The sequence below is a fragment of the Pimephales promelas genome, chromosome 1 (assembly GCF_988280905.1).
Source record: "Pimephales promelas chromosome 1, fPimPro1.hap1.1, whole genome shotgun sequence".
Classification (NCBI taxonomy): Eukaryota; Metazoa; Chordata; class Actinopteri; order Cypriniformes; family Leuciscidae; genus Pimephales; species Pimephales promelas.
Window position 1 is genome coordinate 27,515,136 of NC_142769.1, and position 18,568 is coordinate 27,533,703.

The window sequence follows — 18,568 nt, forward strand, 5'->3', positions numbered from 1 at the left end:
CCTCGGTTCCCATATGGGACCTTTCCCTGGTCCTGGAGGCCATGAAGGGCGCCCCTTTTGAACCCCTAGAGTCTGAGGACTTAAGAATTTCTCATTGAAAACAGCCTTTTTGGTTGCTACAGCTTCAGTCAAGCGGATGGGTGACTTACACGCACTTTTTGTTAGCGTGTCATGGCTTGAGTTTGGGCCTAATGATTCCAAGGTCATCCTCAAACCAAGACATGTTTATTCCCCCTAAGCACTTGTCACTCCTTTCAGAGCGCAACTCAACTCCCTGTCAGCCCTCTGTGCATCTGACAGCGAGTCTGACATCAATCTCCTTTGCCCAGTTAGGGCTCTGAGAATTTACATGGAACGTTTGGCTGCTTTCAGAAACAGAACAGCTCTTTGTTTTTTTTTTTGTTTTTTTGTTTTTTTTTTGGTGGCCGGCTAAAGGTCTAGATGATCGAAACATAGCCTTTCCAGGTGGATAGTGGACGCTATCTCACTGGCTTATACATCTAAGAGCCTTCGTTGCCCTCTGGGCGTCAGAGCTCACTAGAGGTGTGGCCTCTTCATGGGCCTGGTCCAGTGGGATTTCACGATATCTGTATGGCGAAAGGCTGGGCCTCTCCGTCTACATTAATATGGTTCTGTAACCTGGAAGTACCCGCTCTCCAAGCTAGACTGTTAACAGTCTAGTTAATCCAGTCAGTTCTGCCGGACTTGCATCCACGCACTGCACATTTTTGAATTCAGACAGGCTATTGCCTCTGTGTTAAGCACCCTCTATTCACTTAAGGTAGCCACGTTTGCCTTATATCATTCTTATTAAGCCGATTCCCTGTCGGCTTTTTATATCCACATATCATATGAGCTCAGAGCGCTCGCCCTAGGGTCAATGTTGTGGTAGATTTAGCACGCACAGCGTTTTAAATTGGGTTCCCGTAGCGTAAGCTAGCTTACACAACACGAGAGTACTCTCGTAAGAGAACGTCTCGGTTACTAATGTAACCTCAGTTATTAAGGCATAAGTCACGCCCATTCGCGCAGGACATGACAACTGAGCCCTCATTTATGCTTACGTCACAAGCAGTCACTTGATAGGTTGCAGCAGTTGCCGCAGAGCAGCCAATAGGCTGCCTCGCCTAGGTCTGTTTGCTGCAGCAAATGTGTTTTAAATTAATACAAATTATTCGTTCAGTATTTTCAAGAAAAGGCTCCCATAGGTCTTCTAGAGTGAACCAAGGTTAGTAACAAGAGACTTTAGTAACACGAGACATTTTGCTTTTGGAGTCAATCTACATATCTTAGAGGGCTTTGCTGTTATTCGCATTCTGAATACTTCTACAAGTAAATAATATGTGATGCACTTTCCATCTACAAATAGCTCAAAGGAAATTCCCTTACATACATTGCTTGCGGCGTCCGCAGAAATGTTGTCTCTGGAGCTTTCCGTGCTGGTAATCATGGTGACGGTGATGGTGGTGGTCCTCATAGGAGTTTTTTGATTTAAAGCCACTGGTCCAGTCAGTCTTCTCAGCATGGACTCTGCGCTCAGCTGATCTCTTGTAGATAACATGTGGGTGATGTCCAGAGGGGGCGCTGTAGTTGTGTTGTAAAGCCAAATGCTGCGGGAGCGGAGTGATAAGAAGTTCCTCGCCAGAGAACCTGATCAGACCTGACTGCAGAGAACAGAGGAAGAGGAAGCTATGAGTAGCTAACCATATAATAACAAACAGTGAGTTTGGACTCCATGGCCAATTTAAAAAAAAACTTAAATAAAACATTAAAAGTTTGTGGTCAGTAATTTTTTTTTTTAACAGTAGTGTATATACAGCTACTGTTTAAAAGTTTGGGGTCAGTAAGATTTTTTTATGTTTTATTTAAGTCTATAATGTTCACCAAAGCTGCATTTAAAAATAAACTAATGTGTCACATGATCCATCAGAAATGATTCTAATATGCTGCGTGGCAAGCAGGGCGGAGCTGAGAGCAGTGAGAGAAAATCTTGGGAATTTTCGAGATTTTCTAAATACTACATTAACAGTTGAAGTGTTTTAAAGATTAATTTTAAATGAGCACTGGATGATGGCAAAGGTAACTTAAATGTAAAAATATGGGCAATGAGCATGAACAAATAAATATCTGATTTTGTCCAATATATATATATATATATATATATATATTCTACAATATTTTTTTCTAATATAGGTTACTATATCAAATGATATATTTGCATAATTTCCAAGCTGAGCTCTATCAACAGCATCTGTTTTGCTCCATAAAATAATTGCCCAAAAGATTTCCATTGTAATCATATGTTTACACAACTGTCATCATGTTTATTGTTTTGTTTTGACAAACGAGGGGCTGATTTGAGCTTGTTCTCAGTGGTAATCAACAGCATGCAACAGATGCTGTCAGCGAAGGTCAACTTCTAGTTAACCAGGAATATTCCTAAAAGGACACATTAGCCTTAAGATAACCCTGAAGACCAAGTTAAAATCAGAGCACACAGATGTGGGACTGAAAATATATCAAATCAAAGACATGGAGGTATTTATGTGAGTTTGATGTCAGGGAAAGAAAGGCCCTAAAGGAGACCATCGACTTTAACATTCCAGGTTGTGAGGGATTCATAGTCCCTTCAGCTGAAACAGTGGTTAAAAAACAGCTGTTGCAGAGTCACAAAAAACTATGGCATCTCCATAGTTACAGCTGTCAGTACACAATAAACAAACGATGACATGGCGGGATGTAAAGCAGCCCGGGGCTTCTGAAGGCATCTTAAAGAGCTACTCATTTATCAAATGTTTCAGTAGGCTACAGAGAGCAGAGGAAAGTTCATACGCAGCATAACTTTTCAGCAGCTTGTTTTACAGTGACGATTAGCATGGCCACAAGCCAGGCATGACAGGTATGATAAACTATAGTATCTACATCCTCTCTCAACTACACTCAGCCCTTGAAAATCTCTAATTAGCTCCATTTCTCCAAGGAAATGGAAACCTGAGAAGTTAAAGTGCGGAAACCTAGGGCCTACTGTATTACCATGCTGTGTGGTTAATATTAAAGTCACAGTTGACAAATTGACATTTAATTTATTATAAATTACTCTTTTTTTTTAATTCATGTGCCCTTGTAATTTTTAATCAAAGTAACGTTCCCAACCTTCTGCAGAAACATCTGTGGCTATGTCCGAAATCAACCCATATTCCCTTAAATAGGACATCCATTTGTAGTAGTCTCCAAAACCATAGTGGATGTTATTGAAATGAAATCACTCACTCACTCCCATAATGCACTACAATAATGAATGAATTAATTGACATCAGTGAATTCCTTTTTAATTGATTATTAAATTGTTTACTTGAGGTTTAACTAAGTTTCAAATGATTATTGACCAACAATTACAAACTATGCAAATACAGCAGCCTTTCTGGGACACTAAGTGTTGCTTGGTGGAGTTTTATGTATCTTTTAGAGCTGAATTAGATGGCATGTCAGAGGTAGGTGGAGGAGGTCCGAGCAGTTGATTAATGAGGTGTGGGGTCAAAAGCAAGCACAAAGCTTATCGTCTCTGCTATGATAGTGACACGCATTGGTGCCCTGGGACACATCCACAGCAAGCCAACACATGCTCATATTTAGCCATTACTAATAAAACATGCCAAAGTTTAATTGCTTCATTATAAGTCATACACATGTGTCTTCAGATTTATTTGGTTTGGGTCAGTGTTTCTAGCAAAATAAAGCAATATTTCAGAATGAGGCACTTTTCAGAACTGTACTGCAAATGGGAAAAGCAATATATGTCAGCTTCATTAAACAAACATGAAATACACATTCAGGCCTAATCCTTTCTTTAGCTTAACATGATGAATAATTTCATTGTACTTAGTAGGACAATGTGATTTCCACAATGTGGAAAATGCGGAGGGAATCACATCATAAAAATAAAATTTCATGAGAATAAATCAAAAGTAAGGCCGTAGGCAAATCATGATATGAACTAGTGTCTGTGAATATTAAACCACAAACGTCTGCTATTTAAATGCGAGTTCTGCATACTTTGCGCTTTACTGTATGAATCTACTACACAAACTAAAGCATGCATGATACTCAGTTTTCAGTGTCTAAATGAGGAAATGCCACATATACTTTATCTCCAGAGCTGTTTTAGCTGTTAACGTTTAATTTGATAAAACTGTTACCAGATATGCACAGTGTGTGTGTGTGTGTGTGTGTGTGTGTGTTTTAAACAGTCAGTACTCAGTGACTGATAGCGACTGACTTTCTGCAGGTTACATTGTTCCGCCAGTAGGTGGCAACAAAGGACTTAATGAGTAATAATTCAATTATTCATTTAAAGCTGCAGTCCGGAGTTTTTTCTCTTTGCCCTTTCGATATGTATCCTTGTTTTCGCATGGTCTGGTTGCAGTCCCTGTCTTTCTGTAGCCACTCCGAAGTCCAAACAAAGTCTTTCGTATTTTACAGCGGGTGAATCTCTGGTTGTCATTGGGGGATTATAAAGGCTATAGAGTGCCGAAGTGATGACGCCACTTTGTAGGACAACTCGGAAGCTAGCGGCGCATGGGTTCCCTCAGTCGAAAAGCAATGCATTTTCCCCATAGACTTTTGGAAAATCGCAAAAAATAAGATCTGTGTTCAACAGAGTTGAGACCCTTACATGTTTTGTCTAGCAAGATAATCTTTACAAGTTAATCCAAAATTCATACATTTTGAAGCCTATATAAAGATTTTAAAAAACACAATCAGACACAATAAAGTAAAAAAAAAACACACAAGTAGGTTATAACTGTGTGTTCTATGTCATAGATCAAAACGTGAAAATATTTAGAGGCTTTGTTCACCACAGACCTTAATTCAGGCGATTTAGCAAAAACCCATTCAAAAATCCCATAGGCTTTAGAGCGAGGGAACCGTAGTGCTAAAATGCTAAATCACTTTCGCGTTTTGGCCAACAGAGTGACGTCATAACTTCGGCACTCTATATAGAAAAGGCTATAAATCTCCACCTCCAACATCCTCACACGCAATATAGCCTACTAGCCGAGCCTCCTTCTTTAGATGTAACGTGATGATACAAAGACATGCTCGAATCTCCCGCGGAAATCCACCAGTACCACTGGAATTAAAAACAATATTACAAGCTTACCGCTTTGAGTCTATGGTATAAGCAGAGAGTTTTGAACACTAGCTATGTATTATCTCAAATATGTATTTTTTGGATCATTTTTAACCCCAGAAAAACTAGGGACAGCAGCTTTAAATTAGTGGTTCTCAACCAGGGGCAGCGAGATAACTTAAAATTACTTTAAATATTTTAATATAATTCATAAATGTTATTATTAATACATATATATATTTTCTTTTTTAAATTAACAAAGCAAACCGTGTATGTGCACTCTCGGGCTCACTGATCGCTATAACATCGTATTTCTGTTTAATATATTCACGTAGTTGTCAAAATGAATGTACTGTGAGTGTTTTATAATGGATGCTCGCCGAAGAAGCATGTTTTGGAGATTTTTGTGAAGATACACACAATTGCTTGTTCTGAAAGAGGAACTGTTCACTGATGATATCGACTCACCTTAAGATCACTGAGTTTCCACAAATTCATTTTATTTTTGATTTGTGTTTTGGTGTTTAATAATTCTGAATGTATCCATATAGTAGCTATAAGTAGTCCTTTGGCATCTCCATGTGGTCTTGTTTGTTATGGCAGGTTGCCTTGTGCTTATTTGTTTAAGTTACTGTATAACTAAGCAAAGAAAGTAATTTTAAGTTGTAAAGAATGAAATCTATCTTGAAGTTATGTTGTTATAAAACAATAATAACATGGAGTTGAAAAGTAATAACACTAGAATACAAATGTTTTTGAGAATAAAAAAGTATTGTTTCAGAGAGGAGGGGAGAGGAGGGGAGTAAAAAAGTTGAGAAATGCTTATTTAAACAATCCATTCAGAAACGAGGATTCATTCAGGGACAACACCACTGTGCATAAAGGCAATGTGAGTTACTAAATATTATAATTTTCTGTTGTATAAAAATGTCGCAATCATGCTGTTTGTCCTAATATGAATAATATGCTTAATTTGATAGGTTACAGAATGCTTATTTTGTATAGACTTGTGTTCTTTAGGTTAACACACAATAAATGTTGGTTGACATGTGATTTATTTATTATCAGTGAAAGCTTTACTGCTATTGCAGACCGGCTAGATTGGACTAAATGATAAAATAGGTGTATCTCTATTAATTTATTGAATCGTGTCTATTTCCTGTTCAATATCTGCAAACATACTCTATATATGGTCATGTAAAATATGACCACAAAGTTATCCCCTGCCAGGTCTGGCTTTGCTAAGTGGGAAGTGTTACAGTTGTAAAATTGATCATAGTACTCCAGTCATCAGTGCCCGGACCATATACTGTCTGGCAGAGCCATTATTCCCAAAGAGACAAACTTCTGAAAAGGCAGCTTTCTCATTCTTTCTCTCTCATTCAGAAGTTTGTCTCTTGGGGTTCTCTCTCTCTCTCTCTCTCTCTCTCTCTCTCTCTCAGTCTGTTATTGTGAGCAGTGAGATGAATATTTTACCAACATAACCACGAAGATATAATATAACAAATTGTGCTAGTGATGAGCCACTCTGTCCTGTCAGTTTGGCCAAAATAAATTCTGAATGTTTTCTTAAATAATGTCTTGACACAAATTCGAACATAACATTTAGAGACCCGTGGTGTCGTAAACAAACCATTTGTCATGGGAAAATGCATCATCCTGAATGACTTGGGGTTCTCTCATCACTGAGCTGAGGTCATCTTCCCTCTTTAAGACTAGATCTTTAACCTCTGTCTCCCAAACTGCTGAAACTCACACATTCCGTCTGGCTTTGGAATTCTACCTAATCCCACCCTCCACAAACTGGCAAATCCTTGCAGTATAGCCGTGAATTACTGATCACTGATTTAACCCGCTTGTGTTCTTCATACCCCTGTGTGTTTGATCCTGTGTGCCTGACCCCTCCCGTCTCTCAGGTGGCAAAGTAAACACAGGCCACTCCCAGGGCTGAGGCGGTCCCCGCAAAAGCCCATGCTGTGAAAACAGCGGTAGACCGTGGCAGGCTGCCGCAATGATCTGGGGCATCTGCTCCCACCATTAAACACAGGGCAACAAGGGCACTCGTCTCTCTCCAGCCATGCTGACCTCTCCTTTCACGGCTAATGGCTTTCTTCCACTAACTGAAGGCAACAAAACAGACGACTAATGTGAGCTGTTAGCTTTTAACCAACATCGACAGGATATTGTGGGCACATTAGCTAAAATCAGCAACAAAAAAAATTTCATAGATGCAAAATATGACTTGTTTCAACTTCTAATACTAACTGATGCTTTGAAGACCATACATCACAAGGTTTTTTTCTTAGTGGCAATGGCAAAATGGCAGGTGGCAGTGGGAGAATTTGTGACAATGTAGAATACATCCAACATGATCTCACTGGAATTCGTACGAATTTTACGAGGTGGCTAATTCGTAACAATTCGTACAACCTCACTCGTACGAATTAGTAGTAGTATTGATCAATTTGTATGAATTCGTACGAATTACCTACCCCTGACCCCGCCCCTAAACCTACCCATCACGTGGGTTTAGCCAAATCATACAAATTCGTATGAATGAGGTCATATGAATTAGTACGAATTAGCCACTTTTTAATCACTCGTACAAATTCGTACGAATTGGTTGTGAGATAGCGCAGAATACATCACAGAAAATCAAAGAATTTTGCAAGGCATAAAAATGGATGTACAATTCGTACGAATTACCTACCCCTGACGCCGACCCTAAACCTACCCATCACGTGGGTTTAGACAAATCGTACGAATTCGTATGAATGAGCGCATATGAATTAGTACGAATTAGCCACTTTTTAATCACTCATACGAATTCGTACGAATTGGTCGTGAGATAGCGTAGAAAATCAAACAATTTTGCAAGGCATAAAAATGGATGTTCAAAATTAATGAATGTAAAAATGTCAGTAACACTGCAGCTATGCATTGACAGTTGTACACTATAAAAAATGCTGGGTTGGTTTTTACACAATTTTGGGTCAAATATGGACTAACCCAGCCGTTGGGTTGCATTTTTAAATAGCATTTTTAATCCAATGTTTGGGTTTGTCCATATTTCACCCAAAATTGAGTTAAAACAACCCAGCATTTTTTTAGAGTGTATATGATAGTTCTGTCTGAAACGCTCTCACACCAGCTCCAGGCCAGCAGGACACCGTTAGTGCTGAGCCACTACTATACCACTACCTGCAAAATCATATTGGATGTAAAAGTGCATTCCACTGCCTCAGGACATCTATTCTCGTTCACACTGCCCATGAGTGGGGGTTCGGGGTTGCATTTGATTCAAGTAGAAGTAGAGATTCAGTTGATTCATTAGTGTGCACCACTGTAAAACTGAAATCTGCATTCAAGCATTTAGAACATCAAATGTACAAACAGACTATACACAAGACACAAGCTAACCTCTGGTATATTCACATCTACCAAAGAAGGGTAGCATGTAATTTGCTTTCTTTAAATAACAGGGTTAAGATTCTTTTTTGATGATAATAGCGCAGAATCAACCTATTATTAGTGTATTGGAATTACAGTGTAGTTTTGCATTAAAACTTTACTCACAACCAGAAAGCCAATGCCATTGATCCACGTTCTGCAGAAATTATGAAACACAAAAATAACTGGACAACTCCCGACACTGTGATGTGGGTTTGCATCTAAAACCGCACTGACAAAAAAAAAAAAAAAGAAATTATTATTTTCACTAATTTTCACTTGCCCTAAGAGTGAGTGGGGATGTTTGGCTCTAAAGGCTGGCATTTTCAGAGAAGTTGGCAGATTCTGGCATTTTCTGAATAAACCATGTTAGCACATTATTTGAGATAGCTTCCTGCAGTGAAGCCCTCCCCATACACGGCATCCCGCAAGCATGTGTTTAACCAACATCCTGGAGGACCTCTGCAAGCGCCCCGCAGTCCAACTCACACAATTATCACACATGTATTCCATTTGTTTTAGAGACATAACAAACTTTACTGTCAAATATCTAACAACTTAGTCCAGCAGTTAGCAGATGGAGGTGCTTTGCTTCGATAATGGGGGTAAATGGATTCCATCTGGGGCCATCTGTTTTTTGGCCATTATGTCTTACGGCATGCAGAAAGAAAGGAGCTGGCTGAAGACATGAGAGAGGAAACTAACTAAAGAACTGCAGGGATCCTATTATCACAACTTCAATTTTTTTTTTCTTTTTTTTCTTCTTTTTTTCACTTTTTTTTTTTTTCTAAAAATCAGTATTCAGGTTCAGTATTCAAATCTGATTCTATTAAGCAGGGTTTTCCGAACTGGTGATCATAAAGGAACTGCTCATGAGATGATTAAATTAAAACATAAAAAGTTATTAATTAATTCATGGATTAATTAAACAAAAAAAATTACAAATTATAATACTTAGTTTGAAATCAAAAACAATCAAACTAAAATACCAAAAATAGTATTTATTATTGATTATTTCTTTATTTTGTCATTTGTTTACCTGCATGTCATGTGACCATCGATTAATATCAGGGAACTACTTGTGAATGTGTAAATGTATTGTTAAATGATTGAGATATTCACTTAAAATCTCAGGGAGTATACTTCCATGTAAATATTTTAGGTCAAAGGGGTTTGGCAGACAAAAACAAGTTTGGGAAATTCTGCTGTAGAAGATGTAATGCGTTTTAATGTAATAATGTTTGACAGGTGATCATATAATTACACGAGTGCCTAACTACAGCCTTCTACAAAAAAACACCTGACTACTTAAAGCCTATTACACTCGAGGGAGCGAAGGGAAACACTCAACCGCAGTCTCTTCTTCTCTCCTTCAAGAAACAGTTGTAAGAGATGTAGATTAGAGGGCCACTGTCTGCTGCCAGATAAACACGTTTCATTTTCACAGCGAACACAGAAACCATGGGAGCTCTTTTAACTCTCACTCCCCTCATTGAGTCGGAGTCTTCACATATTCAAAGGAATATCAGATGTTGGGAATTAACTAATAAATCACGATCCTCAAACTCAAAGCAGAACTCTATGGATGAGTTAACCAAAGGGATCGTCTGTTTTATGTGGTTTCATGAGATCTGTCTTTGACTAAGTCTTCAGTGCAAGTATGGGAAATAATTTATTGCCTGTCTCTGTGATTCTATGAAACATAATTAGCTTCTCTTTGTGTAAACTGTGAGTGTTTTTAAAGCTTCCATCCATGGTATTATAATCTAGATGAGTAAGTGCTTACATGCTGTTAAAGGCTGGAAGGGAGCAGTGAGAAACCCAAAGCTGCTTATTACAAAGCTTTAAAACACATCTGCATTCCACTGCTGGGTTACATCTGACCAGAGCATCGGCTCTACTGGCTACATGAGCGTGTGTGTTTGTGTGTACAGAAAAAATAATGGACAATTAAGGGGCATTTGTATATATCTACACAAACTCACAAACTGGGCTTAACACTGGGATATCTGCATTAAACCGTGACTCTTGAACCTTAGCCCTCTCACCCCCTTCCCTCGTCAGAAAAAACTAAACTCACACTAAAATCAGCCTAGCTTTCTGTGTCCTCTTCTATAGTACTGCATAAGTAACCTTTGACAAGAAATGCAATTTGTCACCAAAATTGAACAATAATGTAATAAAATGGAAATCCTCATTACAAAGAATTGCATCATCACACAATCGTTGTGTGCATTTTAGAGAAATGTGACAACTGGCCACAAAACCAGCTAAATGCATTGTAAGCCGACACATAATCACAGCACTGAGACCAAAGCACATTAGTGAAAGACACTTCTGCATTTGCTGATAATAATTTTCTCACTTTCTTTTGTCCTTTGATTATCCCTAAAGGCACACTATGCAAGAATTGTACCTCAATATAAAAGCTTCAAAGTCATTTCGGTGGTAAACAAACTCATAGGGCGAATCATCCTGGTACTAAAGCTTGGGGGGACCCTGAAAAACCAGCAATGCAAGTTTGAGAGGAGCGAACCCGACAAATCTTGTGAGAATCACGACATGCTTTACGGCAATGACGTCACACACATCTACCATGACATGAAGCACAAAGACAATTGCGTGCATTTCAAATGTGATACTCGAAAGGTCAGGTATGCTAACCCCGCCACCTCGTGTGTTTCTGGGTGCAGCAGTCTCCAGCAAGCACATATCTCAGGGTCCACCCGGAAACGTAGTAGTCCTGGGATGCCCGCCCCCTCTGATGAGGGTCCCAGAGCAATCAGTTTGGTTGTTCCCTGCCGGATCGCCATTACAGGGCGCCATTACAGGGTCCATTAAAAAAGGGTTATCAAATACAGTTCAGGTCTCACCAACCCAGGTTTATGGGGGTCTTATCCACCGTGGTGGGCCCCGAGCAGGTTCTGGTAATTGGAATAAGAAGTGAAAACTCTTCTGGAGAAAGGGGCAATAGAACATGTACCCCCCTCCAAACAGGGAACCCGGGTCTTACAGTTTTCAGATGTGTCTACAGTCTTTCATGAGTTTCAGAGACTGTTGGGTCTGATGGCAGCAGCGTCCAATGTGATACCTTTTGGCCTGTTGTGCATGAGACACTTGCAGTGGTGGCTCAGGACCAAAGAATTTTTCCAGAGGGGCAACCCCTTTCGAATGATCAGGGTCACGCAACCTTTCCCAGGGCCCGTGTTAGAAACTTATTGTCTTCGCAAGATGATTATGACGGATGCCTTCCTCACAAGCTTTGGAGCGATCCTGGAAGAATGCACGACTCAGGAGGCATTGGTATAGATGTTCCCTCAGCGTCAATCGACGCGGCATAGTTCCCTTGAAAGGGATTGCCTTTATTACGACAGTAACCTCGGTTCCCTGAAGAGGAAACGAGATGCTGCGTCACCTTGCCACGTGCTGTGTGCCTGTCAGCGACTTTTACAAAGCTAGCACTGCCTTGCTTTGGACAGGTTTTATAGTTTACTGGTTCGTGACATCGCCCGCCTCTGAAGTTCCGTCACATCATTGAACTGATTTCACATGTGCTTCAAGACGTCATCACACAAAGCATTCCCTCGGTGTCAATCGACGCTGTAGTATAGGTCATTTCGTTCCCTCTTCAACGAACCAAGGTTACAGTCTTAGGAATAGACTTGTTCTTACAATGGTACTGTATAAAGGTACTATATCCCATAATTTTCAAAACTGACTTTTTGTCTGCTAAAGGTTTTTTTTATTTTTTTTAAAGATGACAAATTAAATATGGTGCCACCCTGACTAAGATCTTTTTAAGCAAGCTTGAGTAAATACACAATGAAAGCTGGTCTAGTAGGTAAACATAAATAAACCAAACAAGAGAAGTGACTACAAAGCACCACCCAATGCCTCAGATATCGCACAGCTAAGTTGTCAATGACAAAAAGGTGTCCTTTTATAAGTGTCATATTACTCACAGAAAGATGCATGAGCTTGACTAACATAATTAAACCTCAATGGAGATATGAAAATTTTAAAACGCGAGTCCCAAATGGTCCAAAGCACTAGAAATGGGATTCCTTACAATATTTATAGCTTCTTAGCACTGGTGTGACAGCCACTTTACCACTGCCCATTAGTTTTAGGTCTTCAAGTGAGTGAGAACATGAGCTATTACAGGAACAGCCTGCCTTTCCCCTTCTTTACTTTCTCCCAAAAGCCTCTCTCTCTCTCTCTCTCTCTCTCTCTCTCTCTCTCTCTCACACACACACACACACACACAGACACACACACACATCCCCAAGTAGCCTCTACATCACTGTCACCACACAGACCACCAGGGAATAGCCCCTGGCAACTCTTATAGTGCTAACATGGCATAACACCCCATGAATTATGAAAGGGGGAGTGGGGAACATTTGTAACTACAAAGAAGCCCAGCATATATTCACTCTGGTTTCAATTTGTCTGTCTGCCCTCCCAAAACTCAGACAAATGTAAATGTCCACCACGTCACCTAAGCATCGTCTCCCATGGTGCAAAGCATTTGACTCTCTAGTGGTTACTCAGAGTGGTTCATGCAAGCGACTGAGTCAAATAGTGGCAAGAAGAATCCCAGTCTGGTCCCAGTAATTTCCCTGTAGAGATATGTGTAGGGTATCGCTAAATACTTTATTATATGATACATCACGACACAAATGATGTGATTCAATACATCCCATTTTCATAGTTGTATTGCTATTTAAAAAAAATAATTGTTAATCGATCAAAAAGTTTTTACTTTTACTATGGTAACTTTTAAATGTCAGCTGACGTTTGTGTCTTGTTGTATTGTGTTAGTTTAGCAAAATCATCTGCTGAAGTCTATTTCATATTAATACATTTATCTAACTATGACTGCAGACGATCAGCCGCCAACTTGCTCTCAATGTTCACGGACTGCTCTAATGTGGCAGACTTCTTGCGTATAGTGGCACACTGAAACGGCTGGGAATGAGGCATCTATGTATCTCTATAGTTAACAATCATGATTAATTTCTTGATTTACGTATTTGGATTCAAACATCAGAAATGTTTAAAAACTTCTGATTTACATGACCTTCATGACCTTTACATCAAGCAAAGGTACATTTAAAAAAAATAATGACACAAGGATCTTACCTTTTTATGTATTATCAATATCAAAACAATCAAGTATCTCTATATATATTTATGATGCCTGGAAAGGGGTTTAAACTGGGAGACCCCAAACAGCGACAATTTTAGAATCCATAAGTACCAATCATGAAAACAAACATGTCTGATGGAAAACCCAAAGCATTTACAATTTCCCGAGTCAGACAAGCACTGCAGATCTGTTCTTGGAGTCTGTGTATGGTAATTCCCAGCCTCTCTCTTCCATTGATGTTTGAATGGCCCGGTGCTCTACTCTCACTGCAGTATATCCAAGCTTTGAGCACACTGACAGCTTGCCTCCTTTCCAGTCAGAGTGAATTAGCATCACAACTGTCCCTAAGTGCAATCCCACACGTTAGCGCATCAGCTTGAACCAGCAGGTCTAGTACTGAATAAACACAGCTGAAGTGCTTCAGCAGCAATTCAAACACACACCTCACACATTCACAGACAGTCTAGCACCCACAAGGTTGGACTATTGGCCAGGCTGTCCATAAAAGATAAAAGAGCACTTTACCATCCAAATCCCCCCCTAAAAAAAGATAAGAGAGCAAGAGAGAGAGAGAATCGGTGGGATACCTGTTTAGCAAAAATGACTTCTTCATCTTTAGAGATCTTCTATTACTTGTGCAAAAGTTTTTTTTTTTCGTTTTTTTTTACTCATTTGCATGGTACTCATAGGTATGATTTACATCATTTTGCATTGAATGTCACATCAACTGCTCATTGAATGTCACATCGACTGCTCAATCAATAGATTTATGAATGCTTTACATTAATTTAAAATGAGCAACAGATCACTTTAAATAAGTGTACTTGAATAAGTTACTAATAACTTGGGACTAGGGAAAGGTCATGTCTGAGTTCAGCATGATTGGACATGTTTGGAAAGAGCTGGATTCAGTGAAGGGTAAATCTAGTGAGTCCCCTGTCCTATAAAGACCTGCTTGCAAACCATTCAAAAGACTAAGAGGATAATTAACTATAGTTAGTTGTCTGCTTGATAGACCTACTTTAAAATTGTTTGGACTTATCACGAAAATGTTGGGTTCATCTCTAAGGGTGTGTTCACACTTGTAATTCGGTTTGCTTGTTTGTTTGTTTGTTTTTTTGGTGCGGAGCAAAAAAAAAGTTGTGTTAGACGTTCACACCGTTCCTCATTTTGATAATTTGACAATTATTACTACCTGTCATTTTAATTTTCATATTTTAAAGATAATAAGACATTTAATAGCTTCTGTTTCTGTCACATTTTCATTTTTATTCACGAACATACAGGACAAACATATAGACTATGCATTTATTTATAATTATGAAAAGAAAGTTGAACAAAGATGTTGTTGTTGCAAAATTGATGCAAAGATGCAATAAATCCGGCAAATTTTTGTGACAGCTACCATTTAAAACAAAACAAACTGGATTAGAAACTTAATTATCTAAGTATAAGTATTACAGTATAACTTTATTATTATGAAATGGACTTAAAGGTGGGGTATGTCATTTACTTTTTTGCCATTTTTTTTTTCTAAATCATTTGAAATCGTATTCCTAACCCACTTATAGCCACTGAGTTAGAAGCATTGAAAATAAAAATTGAGAAATTTAATCATTTGTGGAGCGGGCAGGACTCAAAAAACTCCAGCCAATCATTTCCAAGACCACTTAGAATCATTGGACAGAAAATGCGTCCATTTTCAACAGTCCTTCCATACCCCAACCCCCGTGGGTGCTCGTCTGTGTGTAATCAAACACACTGGCCTGGACAGACTTCCCAGGGGCTTCTCAAACGGAAGGCTGCATCCTACCGAGACTGCGTCTTTCCTAGTCCAATCCTACTAAGGCTTATAGTCTAGAATCCTCCTTAGCATTAAACGCTAGAATGAAACTAGTCAGTGTGCATGGCTACATCACAAAGTCCCCCCTAGCCTTCAAGACAGATCTTACTGAACATCCAAAACAATGCAGTATGCTGGGCTAAATGCGCTCATTGTATGTGCATAGCCTATGTATGATAGTATTTTGACCAGCTGAGAACTTGTGAAGAGCTTATAAAATGTGTAAAGGAGGCCCTCACACACACAAAGATCTTCTCCAAGGAGACAACAGTTCTCTGACATCACGACTATGATGAGAAACAGAGAATTCTGTTCTTTTTAGGGTCTCATCTTCCCTTTTTGGTTCGTTTACAAATCTTTGGTCCGTGTTGCATTCATTTTTCCTTCAAACTGGTCTCGGTCCCCTTGTGTAGTGCACACCAGGGTTTGGATGACAGCGCTCACACTTATAAAAATGAACCGCGCTAACAGAGCAATTGCACCAGGGTTTGTTTAAATCAAACAAACATCAGCAAACAGCACCTCTATCAAGTTGTACATCATGCTATATGTTGACTGAGATAATTACTTGAGTCACAATGTCAACAATTGTAACCTAAGGCTATAGTCAACCTATTGTTTTGCTACCCAGCAGCGCTTTCTAGCATGCTAATTGTTGTTAACATGCTAATTGTAAACAATGCTGCCAATTAACATAAACAGATAAGAACATGTCAAGTCTACTGTCTCATTACCTGCTTTAACTTAATCGGACAGGTCTAAGGATATGTTAAAACTGGACTAGCCAGAAATGAGTGCCCATGTGTCAAACTAATCATAACTAAAATATAGCAGCACTGCCAGAATAGTTCATCAATAAAAAAATCAAGTTGAACAGTATTGTGAAAGATCTCTAAGTCTTTCATTGTGATACTTTAAGTAGTTCTGGACGGCATGGTGGCCCGGCCAGTCAAAACACGTCTAGAAAGCAGGATCAGCCAATTCAAAGGGGGATGGGCTTGAACCTGTCACCAGCCATATGGAACAGTGACCCAGGGAAGGCCTGAGGATGTGGATTTGTCGATGCCTAGGCTGGAAAAGCAACTCTGAACTTGCTCAACCATGTGACCCTGAAGCTTGATCTGGTGGAAGTTCTGACCTCTGAACAGGAAGTAGCAGAGGAACATTTCAGAAGCTCCGCCTGCTAATCAGCTTTTACAAACTGAAGCAGACTGGCATCACGCCATTCTGGATGCAGCCCATTTAGAAGATTTTGAACCAACCAAGAAACAACACACATGACTAAACCAATCCATAAATCAACCAGGAATTCATTACTACGATGATGTGTGTTGTTTAAAGGATGGATGGAAGATGTTTGATCATGTCATCAAATCTGAGGCCACACAATCCATTGCAAGTGATAACAGCAATTGAAGAGCACTCAGTAATTAAAAACTTTAAATGAAGCAGGATTTAGTGAGTAAATCCCTCTGTTCCTGACTTAAAAGCTGGGACCGCCTGTTCTTCATTTAACAACAGAATCCCTGTCCATCTGCTATGTCATGCACTGTTTAACAGTGAGCAAGAGGACTAGTACGAGCAAATCAACCTCTGAATGTTTCGACTGTGGGGGTTCTCAACCAGATAAGCATTGATTTTACTTTTGGACTGGCATTCTCGCCACACAAAACCTCTCTTCCTCTAAGCAACTGCCTCCTCAGCCTTTCACAGCACAAGGGGTTGCTGCGGATCAGCAGAGGGATGAATGGGTTCTCATTTGTAGTTAATCCAAAGCTCCTCATCAAGCGGAGATGACATGGAAGGGTTAAAGTCTTCTGTGACTCGTTCTTTTTCAATCCAACAAAGAAAGGGAGAGTGAAAGAGGCAGAGTGACAGAATGAGAGACCCCTTTTTTCTCAGACATTTCCCTTTTTTTCTGTACACTTAAGCACAAAATCTGAAGGGACACACAGGTCTTGTTTGGCGTCCTGTATATCTGAAATAGGGGCACCTTTAAGACCGTCAAGAGAGTCACCTAGAACTCGGACCATCGTTCAAAAAAAGAGCTTCAAAAGAAAGGGGGAGTAGATCAAAGAGTCCCTGCAGTCTATTCAGATGCAATTGCTCCCAAATCACATTGTGTTGTCACACAGTTTTAAAAGAATGGGTCACTGCTGTTTTATAGTGGAGAAGCTACCACTAATGAAAAGGACAATGAAAAGATTAGCGTTGCCAGCCATGCGCCTGAAACCTCACTCTGTCTTTAATTGTAGAGAACAAGGGAGACAGGAAAGCAGGGTAAACACAGAACAAAAGAGCAGGGAGTGAATGCAGAGTCCTTCAGCAGAACTCTGAGGATGATTTTACAGTAGCACATAACACAAGGTGAGACGTGAGATACATCCAGCAAAGCTCAATGCTCCATCCCACACAAGCCATGTCTCTACTTTGGTTTACTTCATACTTCAATTCTCCAGTGAACCTGTTTTACGCTCTTCATGCACACTATATACAACAGTTTTCGCTCAGTGAAACACCATATACTTCCTAAGCTCCAGCAGTCACAACATGTACTTTACTAACCATAACTCAATTATGTTTGCATACTTGACATTGGCAGCTATTTAAAAAAAGCACATATACTTAATGAGTAAAGCAACAATGGAATGGATCATAATTACTTTTTTTTGTAAAAAAAAAAAAAGGTTTGCTCATTTTAAAAAGTTTTTTGCTCCAAAAGAAAAAAGTCTAAATTAGACAATGCAACACACTTATTAGGGCCGGTTCACATATCGCGTCTTTTGCGCGCTCAAGTTAGTTATTTCAAATGTAGGCGCGTGGTATGCGCGCTCATAATGGAAGCGACAGTGGGTGATGGGTGCGACGCGCTCGTTTTTATCCAAGCGCGTGCGCGCCGCGTCGAGATAAAAACATCTCAACTTTTCAGAATGCCGCAAGCGCACCATAAGCACACAATAGGTCACGTGACAAGAACCAACCAGAGCGCAAC

General features: G+C 39.6%; 1 protein-coding gene across 2 annotated transcripts in view; it reads right to left on the bottom strand.

Annotated features, from left to right (window-relative positions):
- adamts18 (ADAM metallopeptidase with thrombospondin type 1 motif, 18) overlaps positions 1–18,568 on the bottom strand; it is a 59,003-nt gene that overhangs the window by 37,299 nt on the left and 3,136 nt on the right. The window contains exon 4 of one of the 2 annotated variants that reach the window (XM_039693488.2): positions 1,394–1,664. In XM_039693488.2, the coding sequence (XP_039549422.2) occupies positions 1,394–1,664 (271 nt within the window). Of the gene's footprint in view, positions 1–1,389; positions 1,665–18,568 lie in introns of those variants that run through there. The other variant, XM_039693489.2, reaches the window with a different exon arrangement.